At 43.7% G+C, this 26,973-nt stretch overlaps 1 protein-coding gene across 2 annotated transcripts in view; it reads right to left on the bottom strand.

The window, feature by feature from the left end:
• The window catches only part of HPSE (heparanase), a 35,542-nt gene extending 8,897 nt beyond the window's left edge, over window positions 1-26,645 (bottom strand). The window contains exons 1-9 of one of the 2 annotated variants that reach the window (XM_028124206.2): window positions 26,315-26,643; window positions 13,193-13,338; window positions 11,322-11,447; window positions 6,190-6,363; window positions 4,237-4,405; window positions 3,858-3,905; window positions 3,044-3,137; window positions 2,056-2,162; window positions 817-931 (exon numbers count right to left, since the gene is read on the bottom strand). In XM_028124206.2, the coding sequence (XP_027980007.1) occupies window positions 817-931; window positions 2,056-2,162; window positions 3,044-3,137; window positions 3,858-3,905; window positions 4,237-4,405; window positions 6,190-6,363; window positions 11,322-11,447; window positions 13,193-13,338; window positions 26,315-26,532 (1,197 nt within the window). In that variant the 5' untranslated portion in view covers window positions 26,533-26,643. Of the gene's footprint in view, window positions 1-816; window positions 932-2,055; window positions 2,163-3,043; window positions 3,138-3,857; window positions 3,906-4,236; window positions 4,406-6,189; window positions 6,364-11,321; window positions 11,448-13,192; window positions 13,339-26,314 lie in introns of both variants that reach the window. The other variant, XM_028124208.2, reaches the window with a different exon arrangement.
• Between the last annotated feature and the right edge of the window lie 328 nt (window positions 26,646-26,973).

Raw genomic sequence — 26,973 nt, 5'->3', positions numbered from 1 at the left:
CCTCTTCAGCTGAGGAAATGTAGACTCAACAGGGCAAACAGACATTTTGTTTCTCTGCTTACATTCAAATTTTTCACTGGAGAGAAGAATAGAATCAGTTAAGCATTTATAAAGGAGATCTAACTTCAGTGTGGTTTGGTGACTGTTAGAGTGGAAAGCATTCAGGCCTCGGAGCCGGGATTTGTATGGGATTCTAGAGTAACATGGGACAGCTGTGTGACTTCCCTTACCCAACCTTGTCTCCGTTTGAACGTCCTCATCTGAAAAATGGATCAAAGACACTGCCTTGCCAGCTTCCAGGATGGTTATACAAATCCAATAAGAAAAGACCTGTAGGGGTGCTTGGGTGACTCATTCAGTTAGGCTTCCGACTCTTGATTTCAGCTCGGGTCATGATCTCAGGGTCGTGAGAAGGAGCCCTGCCTCGGCTCCTCGCTCAGCGTGGAGACTGCCTAAGATTCTCTCTCTCCCTCTCTCTCTGCTCTTCCCTCCCCCAACTCTACGCTCACTCCCTCTCAAATAAATAAATAAAATCTTTAATAAAATAAAATTGAATGAAATGTAAAAACCCCATACTACGTTCCAAGTGGCCCACATTAAAAACATTATTCTGCTTCTCAATTTCTTCTCTTGGGACACAAAAGTATTAAAATGGATGGTCTCTAAGGTTTCTTCCAATTCATCATTCCATGGATTGGCTACCTACTGAGAGTACTGAATTTCCTGAGAGGATTGATTCTTCATAGGAGGTTGGTACAAGGGGCACTCAGTATACTCCAGTCTCCTCACAGCAATGGGAAAATAATGATCACTTACTGGTAGAGGTTTGAAGTTTTCATCCACTAAGTGGTAGTTTCCGGCTCCAAAGAGCACTTGCCTCATCACCACTTCTATGCCCATTCTGGCCGACAGGCCCAGTTTATCCAGCCACCTGGAATAGAGTGAGGCCCAGCTCTCTTCAGGTTTGGAAAACAAAAAAACTCAATTCTAATTACACACTATTCTGATTGATTCATCTATGTGGGAGGAATTGACAGGAAACCAGAAAAGTGGTATTAATTATAAATAAGCCAATCAAATGACGGGAAGGACTATCCTTCCCTTCACATGTTCCCACACTTGAGCATGATAATAAATCATAGAATACTATTAATATGCCATAGGAGTTCCTTTCAGGGTAAGAAAACTTCTACAGAGAAGAGTAGACAAATTCGCACCCTACAGGCAATCACTCTCCATCTTGCTGGATACCTTCCCCACCTCCCCACCCCCAGGCCCATGTGAGGAAGAAAAGGGTGAAGAAGAAAAGGCAGCTTGTAGTCATCAGTAGTAAAATGTGAAGTAAGTAGAATCACGCCTCGACTTTCATGGCTATCTCCCTGCACCCCGTCCATCTTTGGCTAATGGCAAGATAAACATCTTTATTCTTAACTCTCCTCCTCATGCCCCCATGAGCAAAAAGGATTTGTTCTTTATTCTGGATTTACAAGAATGGGGTAGGAGGGGAAAGAGAATAAGTCCCAGTGTGAGGATATAGAACTATAGATTAAGAGTGTTAACGGAGTTAGGGAATGTAAGTAAACCAGTTGCTTAAAGCAATCAGGTTTGTGGTGGCTGGATGACGAGGGTGATTTAGTAAGTCTTTAAACACATTGGTAGCTCCTCTGGCGTGACCTCACACTCTAAACTCCTTGGGAATCTATGAATAGAGCTTTATGTACTAAGGATCCTTCTCAGACTCAAACCTCTAGATGCACTTATTTACGATCTCTTTCAGAAGAAGAAATGCTTGGCATATTTATGGGCCAAAATTAAGGAACAGCACTTCTAAAGCAATTCATTCATACAGTGATTAATTTGGGACACTCATTAAAGATGTCCAACAAACTTTAGTAAAACATGTTCTTGCAAAATCTGGCATGCATTTTGGGTCTCAGCCATAGAAACCATCTTTGATCAGCTTTTTCGCTGATGAACTGTCTCAGTAGAAGCTGTTTAATAAAAGGACGGGAGAATGTTGCAGCCTGATCCCCAAGGCGGTGCTGCTTCACTCACATAAAGCCAGCCGCAAAGGTGTTGGACAGCAAGGGTGCTCCACCCCCAAACGCAGAGCTCGTTTCTCCTAACCAAACCTTCTTGTGGGGTCTGGTCTCCTCGACAACCTATGCAACAGGAGAGTCCCCATTATATTTGCAAACAAGCTGACCAGCTATGGTGTTGAAGATTAATGACATTCAAAACCTTGTATTCCCAGACCGATTTGTCCAATATAGTTACAAAATATGTTTGTGGTCATTTAGGTCTTGGGCAATTAACTTTTATTGGAATTCTAAGTGTGGAAGGAATTTAAGTCATCCCCTTCCTATGGCCTTGGAGAGTTAATGCTACCAAAAGGCTACTGGAAGAATTTTTAATTTTTAATTGATACACATGGATAAGACCTGATGCTGAGGGGGACTGAAGTGAATAAGTGCCTGTTATCTAAAGAAAAACATGTAAATGTATAGACATATAGAATTTAGAATTAGCTAGACTGCAAAAATAAAAACTCTGGATTTACAAAAGTCCCTCCTTATCCATGGTTTTGCCTTCTGCAGTATCAGTTACCTGCGGTCAACTGTGGTCTAGAAGCAGATGATCCTCCTTCTGACCTATCTTCATTAGGTCACTAGTAGCCTAATGCCACGTCACAACACATATGTCATTCCCCTCACTTCATCTGGTCACATATGCATTTTACCATCTCACATCATCACAAGAGTGAGTGCAGTCCAATAAGGTATTTTGAGAGAAAGACCACATTCACCTTTTATTATAGTACATTGTTGTAATTGTTCTATTTTATTACTATCGTTGTTAATCTCTTTCTGTGCCTAATTTATAAATTAAACTTTATCATAGGAATGTATGTATAGGAAAAAGTATATATATATATAGGATTTGATATTATCTGTGGTTCCAAGCATCCACTGAGGGTCTTGGACCATATCCCCTAGAAAGAAAGGGGACCTCTCTCCATTAGAAAAAAAAAAAAGACTATTACCTGAAAAATTTTTTGCACAGATGAAGTAAAAGTGTCCAACACATCAGGGTTTAGGAAATCTTCTTTGGTAGCAATTCGTCCATTCAAGTAGTAGCTAAATTATTCAGAAAATATTCAGAAAAAAATAGCAAACTGTGCTTTCTGCTTTTAAGTTAATTGGCTACCTTGTTCTCCTTTCTACCTCTTCCCACCCCTCTGTTATATTAAAAAACAAAAAAGGCAGAAGTTCTAGCAAGAAGAGACAAAGATGGAAGAAGATCAGTTATTCTGTCTTCTTTTTTAAAGATTTTATTTATTTATTTGACAGAGAGAGAGAGAGAGCACAAGCAGGGGGAGCGGCAGGCAGAGGGAGAAGCAGGCTCCCTGCTGAGCAGAGAGCCGGCCATGGGACTCAAGCCTGTGGGACTCAATCCCAGGACCCCGGGATCATAACCTGAGCCGAAGGCAGACGCTTAACCGACTGAGCCTCCCAGGCATCCCTCAGTTGTTCCGTCTTGAAAAGACATAGTCAGAAGTGCAGGTACTTAGAGGTTACCTGGTCTTTGGCAAGCATATTGATTTTAGCCACTTATCTGCTCCACGATTTAAATGATAGTGTGCCTTGATCTTATAGAAACTACCACAGTATTTAAAATAAAGTTTAAACGTTTGTTTTATTAATATTAAAAGTCTAGTACACTGCTGCTTGAGATACTATTTGTTTCTTATTTCAACTATGTAAATTAGTAGTTAAATGGAAATAGTTTTTTGAAAGCTAAGTAGTAAGTAAAACTAGCATTAGTTTCTTAGTACTAAGAGCAGGAGACATACTTACTGGTGCCATGTAACCGAATCAATCACTTCACCCCCAGCCTTCAGGAAACTAGAAAAGAAAACTCTATTATGATCTTTACTTAATCCTCATATGCACAATATATATGCACAATATATGCACAGGAGTTTTATTGCCTAGAAATGGGCTGGTTACTGCCTTAGCATCAGGCAAATCCAAACTTCCTAATTCTGATATAAATTATATTGTAGGTTCCATTGGCCCCAGATCCTTGGTATTCTGAGCCAGTCAGCATTTCCTCTTTTGGTAAAACATCTGCTTAGGTAGCAAACGGTTTAATAACAGGTGGACTATTGAGAATTCTCCACCAGAGAGAAATATTCTTTTTAAGAAAAATGGTTCTGCTTTTTCTAGTTCCTACCTTCTCAGTATCTTGAGAGTCTTTCCTCGAGGCTGGCCAACATCAGGACCATAGAGATTTGCAGTTTTGAAAGTGGTTTTTCCTAGAAGTTTATGCAACTTGACAAAATCTTCTCCTAACTGCAATCCATCGATGAAAATACCAGCCTTCTTGCGGAAACTGTTAGGTTCTGAAAGACAGCAGTTCTGAAGGTAGTCACGTACCTAGAAATTTTGTATTTGAAAGCAAACTTAAAAGCAGCATATAAAAGCAAGAAAACATTTCCCAGTTACAAAAACTTAGCATTCAAAGGCAAGAAAAGGAAAAGCCCTCATTATGAAGAAGATATTTCAGTTAAACAGAAATGTAAATGGCATAACTAAAGTGTGAGGGGGTATTACAATGATTTGAAGTTAATAATGGGGATATTAAACTAATGGATATTTTGAGGAATAGTCTATATCCAGTATTTAATAAACTGATTTACTTAAAAAGGACAAAAAGTTTGGGTGGGAGGGGAAGACACTGAAAAACCGATTTCTACAATGCCATTAAAAGCCTTATTGAGACTGTTTATTCACAAATTATCCGTGCAGGTGAGCCTGGAAGTAGCCACGCTGAAGACATGGGAGGGAGGCACAGAAGTGTTCAATCTACTTCCCCAAACACCTTGCCCAGGCTCTCCCTCGCTCCCTTCTCCTTCTTTCTGGAAAGCAGAACTTTTCCTTGCAAAAGGGGGCCCAAGGAGGAGAGAAACAGGAGGGCATGGCTCTGTTATGTTACTCTGAAGAGCAGAAGGAATTGGGGATGGGTGGTACAGTAGAAAAGTAGGGAGGGAGGGATATATAGAGATGGGTAAGGACGGGTTCAGATGATCCATTACTCATGTGGTTGCCATTAAAGTTGTTCAGCATCTAGCCAAGATATGGTTCCCTCTGCCCCTATATTGTGTTCTGTGCTTCACTTGCCAGTCACCCTTAGCAACCTCATCCCAAAATCTGCCTCTAGACATTACTGCAATACATGGCACTATAGACATGTATCTTATTTCTTTGCTTGCTTTCTTGTCGGTCTGGCTCCCTTCCTCTAGATTGGAACTCCCAAGAAAGCAGGGACCTTGCTCTGGAGCCAGACTACCTGGGTTCAAATCCCAAGTCCTCCACTTGGTAGCCCAGATCACACAGCTATTTAACTAACCTCTTTGTGCCTCTTTTGTCTTCCTTAGAATGAAGGTCATAATTGTATCTGCCCCAGCGTGGTTATAAAAAGAAAATAATACTTTTTGAATGCTCAGAACAGTGCCTGGAATGTAGTACGTACCCATCATATTACTACATCTCATTTCCCATTTTAGTTTCAGTTCCATTGGCTCATGTGTGGAAAAAGCTCTATAATATGTTTAAATGAATGTGGCTAATCATTAGTACTTTAGTTAGAATTTACAAGTTCTTTGCCAAAAAGTGAAGAAGGAAATCATCAGGAGCTTGACCTGGGTAGTATTCTACACTAGGAACTTCTTGCTTGAGCGTATCATGATGGTTGAGGGATGGAGTTGCTGAAATTAACTGACAAGTTGAGAAACAGAGAAAGACATGAAAGGGCAAAAGCAAAAGTGCCTGCTTCCCAGGATTGCTGAGTTCAACCTGCCAACCATAATAGGTTTAAGCAATCCTGAAAACGTCAAGTGAGCCCAGGAGCTGTGGAAGTTTCTGGGTCCAACCAGTTGTGGAAGTTTCTGGGTCCAACCAGTTGTCTTCAGCTCAAGTGTAACATAAACTAGGATTCACAGTAGGTCCTAGGATATATAAAGGAGTGTTCTGCCATAAGCAATTCCAAAAGTTGCATTGTTGAGCGCTGGTACAAGTATGCTGAGCCAAAAGCATATTTGCTAATATTAAAAAGAATGTCATAAATAGTTACAACTAATGCCAAAGGGGAATCTCCTTACTAATGAAATGTCCCAGGGACACTTACCATTGCCTAGTTCCCAAGAAATGTTATAATTCTTGGAAGAGCAATAGTCCAGGAGCAACTGAGCATTAGAACTGTTCCACTGCAAATCTGCTGTTCGTAGCAAGGCATTTAGCCCAAAGATCAAGTCTAGTCCTGAGCAATTTGCAAAAGTATACAGCATATCCACGGAGCTTTCTAAAAGAAAAATGTTGCAATTTAATGGTTGGGTCAGCACCACGTAATGAAAGCCTCCAGATTTGTTCTCCAACGGATTACTATTTTGGTTGTTAAACTGAAGTCACTCCTAATGAGTGACTATAATTATAAATATGAGACAAAAAATTAGACAGGCAAATTAAAAAATTAAAAATTAATAGGACTTCGTTTACTTCAGCTGTTGATTCAGCTTTCCATGCTGAACCACATAAAGAACGAGAAGCTTTGGTCTGGCACTCTGGTTTCGTTCAAATGACCTCAGGGGAACTCATGCCCAAGTCACACTGTCATTAGTCAATATAAGCCATGCTCTTCATAACTGAAACATCTCTGCTCACAAGCTCAGTCACAGAATATTTTTGGTAAATTTCACTCTATTTAAAACAATTTTTTGGAAAATTTCACGTATAGGGTTTGTTAATTTTAAATAAGTAAAATTTGGCATTAAAAAATTGGCCTAAGGCTATAAATCCGTGGTTTCCAAATTAGGTGCCAAGACATCCTGGCAAGCCTCAAGAAATTCACCACCTTGTTGTCAGATTTAGCGAAGGAAAATATAGACAACTAGTTAAGTTTGGACTTCAGATAAATGAGGAATAATGTTTTACTTCATGTCTATGCAATATGTGAGAAATACAGTAAAAAAAAATTAGTTTATCTGAAATTCAAACTCAACCAAGCAACCCTATTCACACAGGCACTACAGGATCCTTTAGATTTGCAAGGGAAATATCAACTCTGTTGGACACAAGAACTGTTACTAGTAGGTTTTTGGACTTAACAACTTAATAATTGAAACTCTTAGGTATTTACTTGGGGCTAGGTAAGATAAATTTAAAATTAAAACAATTGGGGCTCCTGGGTGGCTCAGTCGTTAAGCGTCTGCCTTCGGCTCAGGTCACGGTCCCAGGGTCCTGGGATCGAGCCCCGCATCGGGCTCCCTGCTCCACGGGAAGCCTGCTTCTCCCTCTCCCACTCCCCCTGCTTGTATTCCCTCTCCCGCTGTCTCTCTCTCTGTCAAATAAATAAACAAAATCTTAAAAAAAAAATCAAAACAATTTAAAAAATGACTGAGTCACTTAAGTGCCATCAAGGTTTGGGAAATTTTGAACTCAACTTCTCTAACCATCAGCTAGTCCAGAATTACTTCTTGAGAGTAGCGACAATGTCAGTTTGAATATCATCTTCAAGTCAGGTATCGAATGCATAATGTCTGTAATTTTCATGTATATTTAGAGTGGTTGAATAGAAATTCACTCTTGAACTTTCCTAGTTTAAAAAATTCTAAGTGAATTACTGGGTGAGCATAGCAGAGAAACCCTCAATTTAATATTGCTGGTAAAGGCTGAGGGGCAGGAACGCCTCTCGGGAGTTGTTTGGGGTGTTTTAGATATTTGCTGTGTCACGCACGGCCACAGAGCTGCCGCCTATCATCAGGGAGTTACGGACAACAGGGGTGGAAAAGCTCTCCAGTCCTGTTGCCCAGCATTCCACTGGATCCTGAGCCACAGTTTGGGATGGCACAGAGCCTTGGGGATTGTTGAGTTCTCCCCAAACCTCCACCGTCATTTTTCCATGAGGAAACTGACACCCAAGGAAATGAAGTGCTTTGCCCAATATGGCATAGCTATTTGGTGGCTGTGCCATTACTAGAGACTGTTGTAAAGGGGTGACTCGACTGTCTTAGTCACAGCTCCACGTTAGACATTCATATTGCAAAATCACACTGTAGAAAGTTTCCTGGATCAGAAATCCTAAGACCTGAGCTCCAGGAGCCAGTCTCCCACTTACAGACTGTATGATTGAGGTGATCGCTTTACCTGGCATGAGGCTCAGCTATGGATCCAGAATCCTGGAATTAGCACCATCGTGTGCCTACTCACAAAACCGAGGTTGAAATGACATATGTGAAAACCCTTTGTAAACCATAAAAAGCCTTTATAGATATTAGGCACTGCCACCACCTTGTCCCTCAATGGCATTTTCAAAAAAAATCTAGAATGCTTGCATTTCAGAGTATTTATTCAACTCATACTTGATTCTTTGTCTGTTTCATTTTTCCAAAGGCACTTGGAATTTATATAGCTTAAAATTCTATTATATGCTTCCTACAACATAATAGTAACATCTCCTAGAATAAGGGCTGTATATTACTGAGTTAGAATCTACTCTTAGAGAAAAAAAACAACCACCCAGTCAGCCTACTCTGTCCTCAAAATAAGAACAATAAGAAAATTCACAGCTAAGGGGCGCCTGGGTGGCTCAGTCAGTTAAGCGTCTGCTTTCGGTTCAGGTCATGATCTCAGGGTCCTGGGATCAAGTACCGCATCAGGCCCTTGCTCAGTGGGGACCCTGCTTCTCCCTCTGCCTGTCACTCCCCCAGCTTGTGCTTGCTCTTTCCCTCTCTCTGACAAATAAATAAAATTAAAAAGAAAACAAAAGAAAGGGGCGCCTGGGTGGCTCAGTCGGTTAAGCGTCCTCCTTCGGCTCGGGTCATGGTCCCGGGGTCCTGGGATCGAGCCCCGCGTCGGGCTCCCTGCTCCGCGGGGAGCCTGCCTCTCCCTCTCCTACTCCCCCTGCTTGTGCTCCCTCTCTCGCTGTGTCTCTCTCTGTCAAATAAAGAAATAAAATCTTTAAAAAGAAAGAAAGAAAGAAAAAACTCACAGCTAAATTTCCATTTCCCAAACATTACCCTTATTCTACGAGAGGGTGGAAAGATCCCCGGAGCAGGATAATCTAAATGACACACTAGCATTGGCATTCTTTCTCTGGCCTTATGCCATGTCTGTTTACATAAGGGTGTCCATTTCCAGTGTGGGACTGGGTGATGGAGGGGGAGGACTCAGGTGATGAGGAAGAGAGGCAGAGAAGACGGAGAGCAAAGAATTAGCTCATTAAGTAGAACTATTTGAATAAGGAAGTTCTTTTTGCAGTCACACCCAGAATTACATCTGTAACATTGCTTCCTCTTGCTGCCTAAACAGGCTTACAGTTTGTAGTCTCGTGACAAATGTTTTGTCATCTTCTACTTAAGTGAAACCCACCATCCAATGGGTCCTGTAACTGGAAAACTTGCCTGTATCTTCTAGGACACCCGTTTTAATGGTGTAGGCCACTGACGAATTAGTCAGTGCCATGATAGACACATTAAAGGACAATGACTGTCCTTGCCACCATAGACTTTTGCTATCTCTTCCCTTGGACAATGCCAGCCCAAGTTCCTCAGGCATCACCAACCTCAGCCGTCAGTGCAGAACAATGTGTGGAAACACCTGTCGGCTTCTGAGATACTTCCTACCATAATGAGTTGGTGCCCAGACGAAACTCAGTGCATTCTTATCTATATGTTTCTAAGACATGTATGTTAAAACAAAGAATTTCAAACCAGGAGTCAAATGTTTCCAGATGCAAATAAACTATCCGTATTTGTTAAATATTTTAGCCAGTGGGGTGGCCGCAGTTATAATGACCTAGTTACCTAGTGAAGGAACTTTCTTCTGGTGTAGGAACTATGAAGGTCCTAGTCCCAGAGGCAGGGAAAGATGGTGGAAACCTACCACCTTGATTCCAGAAAGATTGTGTGAGGTAGGAAACTGGTATAAACTGGTATAATGTTTAACATGATGCAAAATAAAGTAGAAATCAATAGATTACCTAATACCACGGAGTCTTCTCTTAGCAGACCTATATCATATTGATTTATTATAGGTGAGACCTTACTGCTATGGGTCTCTTGTACTCTTGTCATTCCCTTCGTGGGATTGAGATGGCCCTGTGTTATGTCAAATTCCATTCAACCATAGATCATGTTATTAAAGTGTCAGAGTTGTTCTCCTACCCCCTTTAAAATGCAATAAATAATTTAGAGGACTGCCTTATCTATTAACATGTAAACTATTTTCTGATTTCTTATGTGCCACATCTTTTCTGTACCTTAGAAATAAAAAAATAGAAAAATAAAAATCCACTGGATACACTGACATCCAGATAATATCCAGCAAAATCTTTCAAAGATAAATGATCTTCTTCCAGTAATGTTCTCTTAGAAATGCCGAGTGACCCAAATTAACTACAAGATAATTTATTTTTCAAAAATCAAAAGACAGTTGTAGAGTATCTGAGCAGGTTATTCCCTTAACTGAGATCTGGGGCAACATCATCCCTTAGTTGGGTCTAAAACATCAACTTTCAGATAAAAATATTTTTCATAGTTAAATAAGGGTGGCTTGTTTCAGTTGTTTTAAAGCCCTGCATGACAACATCTTCCCATTTTGAAGACCGCATAACTGTTTCAGTGAATGGAAATAAATTCCTGGTTCGTCGAGCTAGTTCTAGGTCTGCAAAGCCACAGAGGAAAGAAAAAGAGAGAACTGCTTGATGGCCAACACTGTCTGGCATGACTCAGGCTTCCACTGCCTAATGGTACACCAACTCATAATTTAGGGGTTGCTTCTGGGAGGAGAGATGGAATGGATGATGAGGTGTGAATGGTTTTCACATCTTGCTCTTTTTTTTCCCCTAAAGATTTATGTTTACTTTTAAGTAATCTGTACACCTAGCATGGGGCTCGAACCCTCAACCCCGAGATCAAGAGTCGTAGGCTCTACTGACTGAACAAGTCAAGCGCCCCCATTATTTACTCTTCATACTTTTGTACTTCACTTTTACACAAGGAATGTATCTGTGTCTTCCTTGACTTCCTAGTTCTTCAGAGCAGTAAAGGTCATTATTAGCTCATGAGTGATTTCTAGATTTCACTTCATGGCTAGTAGGCAAAGTCAGGTGAAGAAATGAGAAAAAAACCCAGAAGTTTTGGGTTCAAGATTTCCCATTAACTCTTAACACAACTGCTATAGGGCTTACGTGGTTCAAGCCCAAGTTCAAGCTATCCATGTATTTAGGGGCTGGGACACCTGCAGGTACCTTTCATCTCTTACTTGAGTAAGTGCTGTTCTTGAACTTTTTCTGATACTGTTCTCTGAGCAGCAATTTTTCCTGGAAGGGCCATTCCAACTGTAACCTCTTCTCTACATCGGAAGGGATGGATCCAGATTTGCAAATATCTGCAAATGGAAGAAATAATTTAGAGGATCTATTTTCACAGTGGTAAGGTTGAAATCCCGTACATTTATTTCATTACTTATTTATGTGACTAAAGCAGGATAATTACATTTCTGGTATGAGATCAGAGAGAGAGATATTCTGTTACACACGTCAAATTTGCTGGCTAACCAATCACCACACAAAAAAACCACCAAAGGGCAGGTTTCCTAAGAAACACTGGACATACCCTGGATACAGATACACTGGACGTGACTTCAGGTTATTTAACAATTCAGAAGGCTCCTCAGAAACTTAAAATTGCTAGAGAACCCCACCTAAGAAAACAGTTCAATTCTCTTAAGATTCACTTTCAAAATACACAGAAATTTGTTTCGCTGGACTCTTATCTGTTTTGGGTTGATTTCCTCTTGCCATAATGGTGGGACAGGAAATGTTGACTTTTTTTTTTCCTTCAAATATGATATCCTCGAAGCTTCTGAGACCACAACATGGGCAATTGGAAAAGTCAACCACTATGCTGTCAGGCAGACCGGACTTCTTTATCACAAGGGCAGCAGAGTTGTTGGGCGCTGGCTGCCAGGGCGTGCTGACCTGCCAACAACTTCCTTTCTGGGAAGCTACACATTCTGGCTTTCTGGCAGCCAGTGCCTCATCCATCGCTGTGCTCAAAAAGGATGTTTCAGAGGCACTTGACATCTCCCATCCCCCACCACATATACACACAGGATGAGGAAAACTGACGAGCAAAGGAGTTTCCGGTCTGAACTTAAGAGACCTTTCAAACACACGTGACTGACGGGAATGGTCAAGTCTAAGCATAAATGATTCCAATATGTCACTTTAAGAGAATTCTCCTGCTTTTTTTCATTTTTTTCTAATTACTCTTCTATCAGTTTTGGCCCAATTACTGATTAACTGTTCTGGACACTGCCTACCTGAAGAAAATAGAAGGAAAATATGTAATATATGAAATAATGAAATATTATTCACTAATATATGCATGATGCACACATTATTATAATTCAACTATATATACACTATATTTTTCATAATCGTTACAATAATGATTTAACTTCCATTTGATGTCTGTATAGTACTTATGGAAGACATAGGGCAAATCCTCGCTGCTCCCTAAGGCAGGTTTCTCAGGGGGAGCCAACAGACTTCCAAATATCAGAATCATCTGAGGAGCTTGCTAAACTTGTAATCTAAGGTTGGAACACAGAATCCAAATATTCAAACTCACCCCAGGGGACTACGGGTAGTCAATAAAGTTTGACAGTCACTGCCCAATAAATCAAATCTTAAAATCCAGTCTAAGAAGCAGAGCGTATCTCCACACCCTTTTGTTATACCTTCCATTCACATTCTATTTTCAGAATAAATGGGTTGCAATCCATTGCTTGTATCTTCGGCTGTAAATACTCTTTTCAGTTTGACACATTTCTGCCCACATGCTCCCACTAAGCAGCTGTGTCCTTCAGCTACAATCATTGTTCTATTTACAGCACAATTAACTCTCAGTTATGCCCAGCACAATTTTTTGTGTGAGGTCTCACATTCCTGAAAACATCGGGAGGAGGAAACCTGCCCCCTACTTCCTCCTTTTGTGAGAAATGCCTCCATCAGGCAGTCGGGAGCCCTCGATTTCTTACTGTCAGATGGCAGCCGGAACACTTCTCTGAGAATGCTCAAGACTGACTCAAATGAATTAAAACATATTGTGAATCTTTAAAAAGTTCACCCTGGTTGACTTGAGACTGCCAGTAACTCCTCTCTTCAAAGGTCGGTTCTTTTTGGGGATCGAAAATGAGAAAGTCCGTCTTGGTGCCACCAAATCGCAGGTATGCCGGAGACAAACCTCTAGCCAAAGTGCGAAGCTTTGGAGAACTGTTAGAAGACAAGCAAGAAATTAAAAGTATGTTTTCCAGGACACTCCAGTCTAACATGTTTACTCTTGAGGTGGACCTATTTCTTAATATGTGGCTGTATGGGGCTTGGAGGGAGAAGTCCTATTGCTATAACGGGGAAGTCTTCTCAGTCGGAATCTTTCTAAGTGCAAGGTTGCACATCTAGGCGCCTGCAGGCAACTTGGAGCTCTGACTCTGGCAAGAACTTATATTTTAATTTGACAAGTAGGATAGTGTTCAGTACTTTCAAAAGACTCATAACCTTTTATGACTGATGGAGGAAAAGAGGTTAAGAGAGTGGGCACTATAGGAAAGATGACTTTATGTTTCTTGGAAAAATAGATTGTCTTCAAAAATGTATGTTCTCAGGGCCCCTGGGTGGCTCAGTAGGTTAAGCATCGGACTCTTGATTTTGACTTGGGTCATGATCTCGGGGTCTTGGGACGGTCCCACATCAGGCTCCACGCTCATCGGGTAGTCTGCTGCTTGGGATTCTCTCCCTCTGCCCCCCACACTTGCACTCATGTTCTCTCTAAAATAAATAAATCTTGGGGCGCCTGGGTGGCTCAGTCAGTTAAACGTCTGCCTTTGGCCCAGGTCATGATCCCAGGGTCCTAGGATGGAGCCCTGCATCGTCCGGGCTCCCTGCTCAGCAGAGAGTCTACTTCTCCCTCTCCTCCCTCCTCGTGCTCTCTCTCTCTCTCTCAAATAAATAATCTAAAAAAATTATAAACTAGATCTTTTTTAAAAATGTAAAAAAGAAGTTTAGGTTCTCAGATAAGTTCATAAATGAGTTAGGATTCTTCCTCTTCTCCCTAACTCTGGCTTTCAAGGAAAACCATCCTTCTAAATTTAAGTCAAATGATTTAGAATTAGATAAGATTCTAATTCCTATCATCAACAACTCTAATTTGAGCAATTCTAAATGCATATCTCATCAAGTCAAAAATGCTGCTGGTAGGTGCCTCTTATGTGCTCAGAATGGCACCAAATGCTCCAGAATGGAATCAGAATGCTTTACAATCCCTTCCCTCAGAAAGATGAAGATGTCATGACTATCTAAATGAACAAAACAAAGATACCAGAAGACGCAGGTAACGGGGACGCCTGCCATACATTTCTGAAGTCTCATACATGTGATCCTGGCCACACTACTCTCTGAACTCTCTTAAAACGCATAAAACCAATGCCGTCTAGCTCTTTGGAATGGTCCAATTAATTAGCTTCCATGTGGGTTCTTTCAAATTGGAGAATCATTCCAGGAGGACTAATTGGCAATATGTCTTAACGTCTGAGGAATTAGAGACCTGACCTAAAATTTAAAATTTTTAAAGCTAAAATTTCAGGATACTGCAGAACTATACATACTGCTATGTAAAATGTTCCAAAGATGACTTTATTTATGCTTAGGAAAGAGAACTTAAAAGATGGAAATAGACCAAAGGATAGGTCTCCTGCCTTAAAAACTCCAGCAATTCCTCCTCACCATTCTTTTGTTTGTTTGTAACTTGAGAGCTTTTTACTGTACTACCTAGGCATTTTTGCCTTCATGATCCTCTTCCTCCATTAAAAATATATATATATATATTTAAATGTATATTTCATGATGATATTTCCATAAAGACAAACATGTGAATATTATATATTAAAACATTTTCTTTGACCTAAAAGTTTATTTTCTTTGGATCTTACAAGAAGTTAGAAGATTTTCATGGGCCCCTAAGTGCGGAAACACAGCACAAAGTGAGGCTTCAGAAATGTTATCGGCCTGGAATTCAACGTTAACTGAAACACCGGGCAGCACCACAGAACGCCAGGAAGGACGGCCCGTGCTGCGAAATCCTCACAGCCGCTTGAAAATAAAGGGAGATGATAACTTGGACTAAGTAAGGATTCAGAAGAAAGCCCTTTCCACTTTGCTACAAACCCAAACAAAAAAAAGCAGTAGGGAGGGCAAGAGAGCGCTGTTGTTTGATGGGCACAGAGTTTCCTTTTGGGAAGATGAGAAAGTTCCAAGATGGGTAGTGGTGATGGTTGCAGTGGGAGTACACTTAATGCCACTGAACTACACACTTAAAATGGTTAAATGGTAAGTTTTATGTTTGGTATCTTTTACCACAATTAAAAGAAGCTGCAGACATAGTGAGATTTCAATAATGAAAATAATATCTATACAAGGCGATAACAGGGGTCATTACTATGTACTGAGATGGATGGTAGACTCTCTTCTGTATTTTATAAGTGTTCCATAATAAGCATATGACATTTTAATTTATACAAGGTGGTTTTATTTTTTAAGGATAAGCGAAGAAACCAAAATTTAGGAAGGGAGACATAGCCATCCGTTAATCAATAAAAATTCATGGCAGGCCCACTTTGCCAGGCATTATGCTAGTTGCAGGGGATACAATAGGAAAAAAGACAGACAGAGCTGCTGTTCTCATATAATTTACAATCTGCATGTATATATATATATATATATATATATACACATATATATTTAAGGATTTGTTATGTATTTATTTGAGGGAGAGAAAGACAGCTTGCATAAGCAGGGGAGGGGTAGAAGGAGAGAGAATCCCAAGCAGACTCCCTGTTCGGCACGGGGCCTGGACTGGGGAGGGAGGGGTGTTTGATCCCATGACCCTGAGATCATGACCTGAGCTGAAATCAAGAGTTGGACACTTAACCGACGGAGCCACCCAGGTGCCCCAAGTGCATACATATGTATTTAAACAGGTATATAGGCAATTCCAAAACAGGGCTATGAGAACACACAATGGGTATCCTAACCCAAACTCTGGGCCGGGGGGTAGGGTGTGGTTAGAGGTTTTGGGGGGAAATAGCTTCACTGTTTGACATTCAAAAGGATTAAATCTTATCCAGGTCAAAGATACTGAGGTGGGATTGAAGGAAGCGTTCTAGGTGTAGGGAAATGTCCGCAAAGGCAGAGGTAGGAGAGAATATGGCACAAATGAAGAGCTAACAGATGTGGTTAGAGCCTACAGATTAGGGGCAGGGAGAGGATGGACTATAGAGGCTAAAAGGGCCGCACCATGGAGGGACTGTGAGCCACCGTGTCCTGGAATCCAGCTTTATATGAGGGCCATTTAGAGCTATGGAAGGATTTAGAGCAGTGAAAAGGCCTCACCCGACTTCTATTTTAGAAAAGAATCTCAGGCTGCAGTGTAAATAACTGAACAGAAGGACCAAGACTGTGGTCACATTAACATAAACAGGAAGTGATAGGCTGAGATAGGGTAACAGCCCTGGGGATGGAGAGAGGTGGGTAAATTCAAGACACCTGTGGAGGTAGAAATACTGGATTTCATGTTTAATTGGATATTCCAAAAGAGTCAAGGATTACCCCCTGGGAAGCATCTTGGAAGATGGTAATATTTGCTGAGATGAAGAATAGGTGATGGACTGGAGATGGGGATGAGGGCAGGGGGAGAGGCTCGGTTTTGTAGAATTGGAAATGTTAAAGCAACACCAAAAAACATATTTCCGTCTGGCCCTTGGCCATGTGTAATGGACAAGCTGAGGGACACATCAAGGTGAGAGGCAGAATGGAGAGTCCTCGGTCTAAACGTCAGTGACTGGTAACCCCCAGCCCACAGGTGCAGGTACACGGCCTCACAACTAATAAAAGGATCTTCCTCAGAGTCATTTCAGGCTGGCTCTGTTCCCCTGCCTTTGGTCAGGCACTGAGTCCAGCCCTTGGCATTTTAACTGCGTTTGATGATAGAGGAAGCTCATTTAGATTTTTTGTGTAGCTGGTACCAGAGACTGGTGCTCTCTGAGAAACAGAAGGAAAACTAGCACCATGTAGAAGGAGCTCAAGAGACCTCAAGATACATATATCTGCCTGGGTCAGATGCCTGAGTCCCAGAGCCTACCTCCCAGAGATAGTGACTATACCACCTCAGGTCACTCTCAATCATATTACCTTGCTTTGATTTTCTTCAAATCCTTCACCATTCTCTGAAATTAGCTTCCTTATTATTTGCTTGGTTTACTATCTATCTCCCCTCCATGCCATGTAAGCTCCCATCTGTCTGGCTCATCAGAATCTCCTCAGCACCTAGACAAGTGCCTGGCACACAGCTGGTGCTCAATAAATATCTGTTAAGCGAGTGAACAAGTGAGTCCACCCTGACGAAAGGGCAAGTGGGGCCAAAGATTGTTTTCTGAACGCGATTAAAACCCAATGCTATGGCTCCTGCCAAGTAAAGGAAATCACACGTTTCAAAAGTATTGGTAGTAAAGATCGTTTTATTTGTCTCCTTTGCCAGGGAATATTTTCTTGTTTTGAGAATACAATATTGATGCCCTCTGACAAAAACCAGATTTTAAACAGCTGCAAAACATGTCATAAAAATAAAACTGATCAAAGGTATTCTATTTCTATCATATACGGGGGAGGGGGAAAAAAAGGTGGTGGTTGGGGGGGATTTACCACCACCACAGTGATATGGAAATAAACCAAAAAGCCCCACGTCAAAGCAGCTGCAGATATTTCACTTCCGGAGCAGTTTGTGAGGGGAAAGCAAAGTCTGCAGGTATTTTTATTTTACCTTCCGTGTAAAAATAAGCTGCCTATCTCTGACACCAAATCGGAGGTGTGTGGGAGCCAGCTTGTACCGGCTCCCATCAGCTGTGAGAGCCAGTTGTTATATTTTGAGAACAAGTTGTTAAACCGTTGGCAGTTTGAAATCAGCCACGGTGGGAATATTTATACCACAGAAATCAAAAAGAAAAAAAAAAAAAAACACAAAAACCAACAACCCATAAATCACATAGGGCGTGAATTAAAGCCACGGAAGCCGGTGAGACCACTCAGGAGATGATGTGAAAAGAAGAGATTATGTGAAAAGAAGGCCCAAGTCAGAAGTCTGAGGAACATCAAACATTAAGACAAGGTAGAGAAAGAGGAGAAGAAGTGTTAAAGAGGTGGGGGAACCCGCAGAAACGGAAGCAACATAGACCTGAAGGGATGAGAAGGTTTCATTGTCAACCTTGCCAAAAGCTTCCAAGAGACTCCAGAATCGGAGTACCACGGACCAGTGCCTTAAACATGGAAATTTACTCTCTTCTAGGTGTGGAGGCTAGAAATCTGAAATCAAGGCGTCTGGCAAGGCCGTGCTCCCTCTGCAGTGACCGGGGAAGGATCCGTTCCAGGTTCCCTCCCAGCTTCTGGTGGTTCCCTGCAGCCCAGGAACCACGGCTGCAACTCCAGTCTCCACACAGCCTTCTCCCTGTGTGTATATCCGTCCTCACATTTCCTCTTTCTGTAAGGACATCAGTCAGAATGGATTAGGGCCCCCTCCATTCCACTACAACTAGCTCTTTTGTTTTTTTTTTTGTTTTTTTTTTTAAGATTTTATGTATTTATTTGACAGAGAGAGATACAGTGAGAGAGGGAACACAAGCAGGGGGAGTGGGAGAGGGAGAAGCAGGCTCCCCATGGAGCAGGGAGCCTGATGCGGGGCTCGATCCCAGGACCCTGGCATCATGACCTGAGCCGAAGGCAGATGCTTAACGAACTGAGCCACCCAGGCGCCCCTCACTACAACTAGTTGTTAACTAATTGTATCTGCAATGGCACTATTTCCAAATAAGCTCACACACTCAGGTATAGGGGTTACGACTTCAGTGTATGAATTGTGGGGGCAATACCCAGGAATTCAACCCATCATGGACACCAAATAAGATACAAACACAAGGTGTTCATTGGATTTTGCAATAAAAGGTCACTGGTGATGTTGGAGAGATGGATTTTATGACACAATGATAGGGACATCGTGAGGGTGGATCAAGGAAGGAGTGGGCAGTAAGGAAGGCCGCCGAGGGGGGGGGCACACGTGCAGAACAGCGTTTGAGACGGGAAAGACCTGAGGATGTTCCCATGCTGTGAGGAAGGACCCAGTCAAAAGGGAGGTTAAAGACAATGGAGACAAGAGATGACTGACAGAGCAAAGTCCTCGGGGAGGCAGCAGGAGACAGAGGAGAGAGGCACTGGCCTGAGGAGAGCGAAAGGAAGAAAGCTAGACGTGGCCATGGGATGTGTGCAGGTTTGGTGGCTAGAAGAAAAGGAAGTTCTTGTCCAGTGACTTCATTTTCTTTGGGAAGAGAAACATGGTCATAGGCTCAGAGTGGTGAGGTGGAGGTAGGATCGGAACTTTAAGGAAGTGGAAGATGAGAAAGGCAGGGAGATGAAGAGGTAAGGGGTGGCACTAGGGCCAAGTAAGTCTGGAGGCCAAGAATGTATAGTGCAACCCATGTGCCTGGGCCCTTCCTCTGCACCCCAAGAGCTCACAGCCCACTATTCAGGGCAGCCACTGAGACGGGAGGTAGAGGCAAATACATAAAAGTGGCTTATTAATACACACTACAATTCATAATCAGGTAATAGTTCTCATTCCCAGACTTTATGACCACCTTATAGATTCCAAAGATGGAAACTACAACTGGACTGAGCTAGGTTTGGGTTTAACAGGAAGAACAACAGGGCAGGAGTTTGGGGGATGTTATCACAAGAACGACTCGTGTGGTAAACCAAGAAGCCCAAGTGAGCTGTGGAAGAAGCAGAGACAGGAAAAGGCTGTTCAGTGGAGGGACCTAACAGATGGTTGTGGCGGATCCACAGAGTGGAAGTTTAAGGGAGTAAGGAGTGTAGTCCAAGAACGGGAGACTTTCACTTAAGATTTCAGATGTCAAAAGGTTCTTAGTGATGAAAAGAGTCAAGGTGTGTCCATGGCATTAGGTGGCTGGAATGGGGTGAAGCCGTGTGTGCTAGTAAGCTCGCTCCCTAAAAACAAGTACCCTGTTTTTTCACATTTGCCAATGTCCATGGTGCAAACACCCACGGGGGCTGATTTCAAGATGGCGGTGTTGATGTCAGTGAATGCGGGGCTGGGAAGAGATGCACACAGTTCAAAAGATGGTACAAGCCAGTTCCAATTGAACACCGAGGGAAGAGGATTGTAAAGTGTGGATGTGAAGAAATTGAGAGACAGTTTATTCAAGAGGACCTGAAGTCATCTAGGATGATGGTGGGACATGGGAGTGGAGAGAAAACTGTGAGAGCAACACCAATCTTTATTTTTTTATTTTTTAAGATTTTATTTATTTGTCAGAGAGAGGGAGAGAGGGAGAGCACAAGCAGGGGGAGCGGCAGGCAGAGGGAGAAACAGGCTCCTGGCTGAGCAAGGAGCCCAATGCGAGACTAGATCCCAGGACCCACGGACCATGACCTGAGCCGAAGGCAGATGCTTAACCAACTGAGCCAGCCAGGCGTCCCTAACACCAATCTTTAATCAATAAGGAGAAGTAAGAGCAAAGCACAGTGCGGTGATGGGGAGCATAGGATGAGGGCCAGACATGGAGACAGTGAACCTTATACTGGAGTCATGACAGTCATCTCTAGCATGAGTTGGGTTCGTGCAAACTCAGTGTTTTAGACACTTTGCATACATTATTTCACTCAATCCCAAAACAACCCAGTGAGGTAGGTTATTATCCTCTTTTTACAGACAAGGAACCTGAACAAAAGGAGGCTATTGCCCAAGGTAACAAGCCAGCAGGGATTTGAACTACATTCACAGTGGGGGGCCATCACTTAGAGGCTGTGTTGGCGAATGGGAAAAGGGCTGCGGTATTGTAGAAAGTACAGCTTCTACTACAAAGGGCTCCCTCAGGGACGCAGCATGTCCACTTCTGCACTTGGGTCTTCAGAGAAGAGCCAAGTTTTAGGGAGCGCGGGCCATGCAAAGGGCTCCAGGGAGCACTGTGAAAGGTTTGGGAGGGAAGGGAACGAGGAGCACTTAATCAGGGAGACAGTGCTTCTCAGGGGTCAAAGTATGTGAGTCTGTGGCTTGTAATTGTTCTCAGTTCTCTGTTTCTCTGGCTGTGGTCATTCTCTCAGCAATAAGCACATAGAGGGCTTGAGGTTATTTCCAATATCGGTTTTCAAAAACGTGCACTTGACATTGATTAGAAGTGATTTTCCGAATATGAAAAGCAATTTTGTTCATGACGATGCAGGGATCTGATTATGGAAAGTCATTATTAATAACTATTTATCGAATTGGTGAAAAGGAATGAACGTTGCTGAAAAAAAATAAGCAAACCCTTAAGAAAAGTAAGCATGGGTTACCGGGGTGGCTCAGTCAGTTAAACGTCTGCCTTCGGCTCAGGTCATGATCCCGGGATCCTGGGATCGAGCCCTGCATTGGGCTCCCTGCTCAGAAGGAAGCCTGCTTCTCCCTCTGCCTCTGCCGCTCCCCCTGCTTGTGTGCTCTCTCTCTCAAATAAATAAATAAAATCTTAAAAAAAGGAAAGACAAGAAAAGAGAAAAGAAAAGAAAGCACAACTGCAGAATTACTGCTGTTGCTGCTTAGTACCAGCTTGTCTGCTCTGGAGTACTTAGGGTCTCCAGCACTGACTCTGCACTCTACTTTTTTTTACCCTGTATTAGAGAACCCTGCTGTGTGTGTGTCTTTTTTTGGGGGGGGGTTGGTTTTTTTTTTAAGATTTTATTTACTTATTTGAGAGAAAGCGCGCGTGCACACGAGCACGACGATGGGGGGGGGATGCGGGGGTGGGGAGAGGCAGAGGGAGAAGCAGACTCCCCGTTGAGCAGGGAGCCTGACGTGGGGCTCAATCCCAGGACTCTGGGATCATGACCTGAGCCCAAGGCAGCTGCTTAACCGACTGAGACACCCAGGCGCCCCTTTGTGTATGTGTTTTGTTTGAAGTGTGCACCTCACTGCAGAGAAGGTAACCACTAGCCACATGTGGCTAGGACTTGAAATGTGGCTAGACTGAATTGGGATGGGCTATGAGTATAAAATATACACCAGATTTTGAAGACCTGGTTTGAAAAAGAATGTAAAATATCTCATTAATATTTTTATATTGATTACATGTTGAAATGATAATACTTTGGATATTTTGTGTTAAATGAAATATGTTATTAAAATCAACTTCACCTGTTTCTTTTACTTTTTTTTTTTGAGAGAGAGAGAGAGAGAGCGAGAGCATGAGCAGGGAGTGGGGGCAAGAGGGAGAGGGAAAGAGAATCTTAAGCAGGATCCATGCCCAGTGCGGAGCCAGAGGCAGCTCCACGGCACAACCCTGAGATGATGACCTGAGCCCAAATCAAGAGTCGCATGCTTATGGGACACCTGGGTGGCTCAGTCGTTAAGCGTCTGCCTTCGGCTCAGGTCGTGATCCCAGGGTCCTGGGGTTGAGCCCAGCATTGGACTCTCTGCTCCGCGGGAAGCCTGCTTCTCCCTCTCCCACTCCCCCTGCTTGTGTTCCCTCTCTTGCTGTGTCTCTCTCTGTCAAATAAATAAATAAAACCTTAAAAAAAAAAAGAGTCGGGATGCTTAACTGATTGAGCCATCCAGGCACCCCCCCTTTACCATTTTTTAACATGGCTACTAGGAAATTTTAAATGGCATATGTAGCTGGCACATGAAGCTCACATTATATTCCTATTGAGCAGTGCTGATCTCGACCCCCTCCCCCCATCTTTGAGGGTCAGTGCCTCTTCAGAGCTCTGCACATAGTCAGGCACAGGAAATTTTTGATTGGGTTGTTGATTAGTTATCTCTGGGAAGAAGACAAACTGAAAAGATGCTCGTTTCCAATTCTAGAATGTTCTATCACTGGCATTTAAGTTCTGTGTACTCTACGTTCTCTAACTGCAAATGTGAAAAAAAGAGAAACCACATCTCTTTGCCATCATGGGAAACCAGAACCGTGCCACCTGATTAAATGTGCTCAGGCCTCTGTTGAAGCTCCGAGGTCTGGGCCCTGATTCTCTCACTCTCGGGTCAGTCCTTCTTTTCATTACATCAGTCTTCTCAATTTGTTTCTGGGCATTCTTTTTCCTCTATACCCTACCCTACTGCCTTTAAAAGATATAAACTGCCTTTAAGAAACAAAACAGATGAACATAGGGGAAGGGAAGGAAAAATAACATGAGTTGAAAATAAGGAAGCACATCATAAGAGACACTGAACTCTAGGAAACAAACTGAGGGTTGCTGGAGGGGAGGTGCATGGAGGGATGGGGTAACTGGGTGATGGGCAGTAAGGAGGGCACATGGTGTAATGAGCATTGGGTGTTGTATGCAACTGATGAATCACTGAATCCTACCCCTGAAACTAATAATACACTGTATGTTAACTAAATTGAATTTAAATAAAGAATCTATATCTATATACTGCTTACTTTATTTTTGTGCATTCTTGTACCTGCAATTAGTATCTGGGCTCATACTCTGCTCCTTCATGAACAGCTGGTTGACTAGGGGTCATTTACTGAGTCTCCCTAAACCTCACTCTTCATTTTTTAAAATTTTTAAAATTTTTTTTATTTTTTTTTTAAGATTTTATTTATTTGTCAGAGAGAGAGAGAGCACAAGCAGGGGAGTGGCAGACAGAGGGAGAGGCAGGATCCCCGATGCGGGACTCGATCCCAGGACCCCAGTGATCCCCAGATCATGACCTGAGCCGAAGGCAGACGCTTAACCGACTGAGCCACCCAGGCGTCCCTCTTCATTTTTTTTTTAAATGGAGATAATAATAGTCCTGCCCTCATAGTCTTGTAGTAAGGGCCAAATGGGTCAAAACCTAGGAGATGCTAGGAAGAGGACCCAACATGCCAAAGGCTCAGATAGCACCAGCTATTGCTATTGCCCTCTCCTTGTTCCTTCAGCTTGCATCTGCTCAGCTCTTGCCATCTTTGCCTGAGCATCTTCACTTTTGAGGAACTGGAAGAGAACAACACCCATCTCACAGGTATTAAGCTTAGTGTTGCCATCTGAGATGGGCAGATCCCCTGGGGCACTGTGCTAACTGTCCTTGGGAGGTGGACTCTCAGACCCTAAATCAGAAGCCAGGTCTTAGCGGACAGCGAGAGGAAGCTCCTGCCTATTCGAGCATCAGTCTTGTAGGTCACAGCCGGGAATATCTACAAGTGCTTGCAGAAGCCCCTGGGGAGCAGGCGTTGAAGAGAGCCTTTGCCAAGGGAGTGGACTGGAGTGGTCAGGAGCCAGCCCAGGAGAGAAGCCCGTATGAAGAGGGATACACTGAGTTCTGTAAACCAAAGAAACACTTTTATCTATGGCACAAGCTCTTTTGGTTTCATTATCCTCCCGCCTTTAACCAAAAGGTGGGGGCCAGCGGGGAAGAAAGAGATACGGGAGATGAAGAGACAGAGTATCACCCCTGTGAATTGCAGGCCCGAAGTTCTGTGTGTGGCAGCAGTCAACTGGTTAGCTCCACCACAGGGTGGTCAGGCCTGGATCCCCAAGGTCGTGCTGTAGGTTTTGTCTTTTGGATCTGTTTCTCCAGGAAGAATCCCCAGATGCCTTCCCTGGGGAAGGGCGGGGCACATGGTAGCCTCAGCGTCAGAAAAGGCCTGATGTGCTCACATTTCAGTAAGTGGTTCAGTTAGTGCCTCCGTTTTCAGCAGGGCACCTCACACCGTCTCTCCCCACCCCCCATGCCCCTACCCCACCTCCCAAGCTAGGCCCGGGGTCTTCAGATACTGAGCCCATAGTTCAGAGTTTCTCCAGAGTCATCTTTCCGTCTCTCCCAACCACCTGCTGTGTGATACCGGCTCCCTAGCCCCAACAGGGAGGGCAAAAAGTGGGGCTTCCTCTGCACCCGGCAGTTCTTCCTCCCCTGCGGAAGGGAAAGATGGAGGCTAGCTATGATCAAAAGAGACACACGGGGAACTGGTGGACGGTTAGCAAATAGTCATCATTTTCCAGGAAAAAGCAGTGAGCTTAAATTTTGAACACTCTGTGTCAAACACTTGCTTCCTACTTACTTATTATCTCATGAAATCCTCATAACAATCCTACAAACTGTTTAGAAGTTCTATGCTACAGGTGAAGGAATGGAGGCTTGGAGTTGCCAAGCCTCCTAATAACAACCAAACCCCCCATCTTTGGCAGAGCTGGGAATCAAGCCAGGGTGGTCTGACTGCCAGTCTCTTCACCATTAGGCTACCTGCTTTTCTTTACAGAATAAATGACCAAAATTAGCAATGGCAGCTGACAGCGTGGGCATAGGCAGGAAAGCATGTAGGTGTCTGGGAATGAGGAGATTCCCAGCTGTTTGGACTGGCTGAGGTGTGGCCATCTCTGGAGGTTCTCATGACCTAGATAAGTGGCCTAGATGACCTAGGACTGTCCCTGCAGCTCCCTGTCCTGGGATCAGCCTGCACTCATGGGGCAACAGCCAGTGAACAAGCACCAGCTTGTGTCTCTCAGGCAAGAAAAAAAATTACGGCTGATTTTGCAGCCTTGTGTTGGAAAAATATCTTTTTATTCAGGCTCTGTAAGTCACTGCAATGGTCTCCTAAGTCTCATTTATTTAATATTTAGATTAAAAAAATAGTCTAATGCTGGAAATCTCTACCTTGTGCTTAACTTTGCTGTTAACCTAAAACTGCTCTTTAAAAGTTTATTTTAAAATATATAAAATTATATTTTATACACACACACTTATTTTCCTTTGAGATCTTTTCTAACTTTTTTTTTTTTAACTTTCTTAACAGAGTTTAAGAGAGGGAAGTCTGGTCCACGATCTTAACTGTCCTACACTGTGCTGCAAATTCAAGGGCTCATAGCCCTCCAGGCACACTTGCCTGGGTCCCCTCCTCCAGGCATGTTTCTGGGGTAGGTGGGAAATTTCTTTTCCAAATTTCCCCGTAATACCTGGCCTTTAGTTGGCGCTCAGGCCACACTTGCTGAATGAATGAAGGCGGGAAAGAGCGGTTTGGGGGCGGCTGCCTCGGGAGAGGGAGGGAGGAGAGGAGGGAGGGCAGGAAAGAGTCAGAGACCGAGAGACGGAGAGAGATAAAGGTTCCCCCCCCCCCCCCCGGGCGTGGATGTCAGGAAGGCAGGACACAGGGACAGGCCGGCCGGCGCTTACCCCAGGAAGGTGAGGAACCGCGGGTCGGTGGCCAGGTTGGCGTCGATGGTGAAGGACAGGAACGCGGGACTCACCAGGTGCACCGGCCGCTCGGTGGAGAAGCGCAGCTCCACGGCGTCCTCGGCCTGCTCGGGTCCCGCCCAGGCGCCTGGGGAGAAGGGACCGAGCGGCCCCAGGAGCAGCAGCAGCGGCAGCCCCGGCTTCCAGAGTAGCGGCATCGCGGGCTCACCTGGCCGGCCCACCCGCCAGCCGACTCGCAGCGGGAGCCGAGACGTCGCTCACTTCCTCCCGCCCCGCCACAGCGCCCTTTTCTCTCTCGCTCCTCACCCCTCCCACTGCGCCCTGCATCCCTCCCACTCCTGCCCTGCATCCCTCCCACTGCTCCCTCTCTCGCCGCCCCGCCACCCCCGCTCGCTCCCACTTCCTTGCACTCCTTCCCCTCGGGGCCGGTCACGCCCACTTACGGGATCACCCACACCCACTCGGAGGGTGCGGACCTGGCCAGGAGCCAAGTGCCCAGGAGCCCTGGAGAGGGAGCGCCCGCGGACCGGCCCTGGGCATCCCGACCCCGGAGCACAAGGTCCTTGCGCACTGTTCCCACTTCAGACCTCATCTGGGTGGTGCCGGGTCTTCTGACCCTCAACTAAAACCTCCAGCTG

Source organism: Eumetopias jubatus, unplaced genomic scaffold (genome assembly GCF_037043125.1).
Source record: "Eumetopias jubatus isolate StellerSeaLion01/CBP00866 unplaced genomic scaffold, mEumJub1_p1.0 scaffold_2, whole genome shotgun sequence".
In the NCBI taxonomy this organism is placed as follows: Eukaryota; Metazoa; Chordata; class Mammalia; order Carnivora; family Otariidae; genus Eumetopias; species Eumetopias jubatus.
The sequence above is the reverse complement of the archived record's forward strand: the minus strand, read 5'-3'. Positions and strand labels throughout refer to the sequence as shown.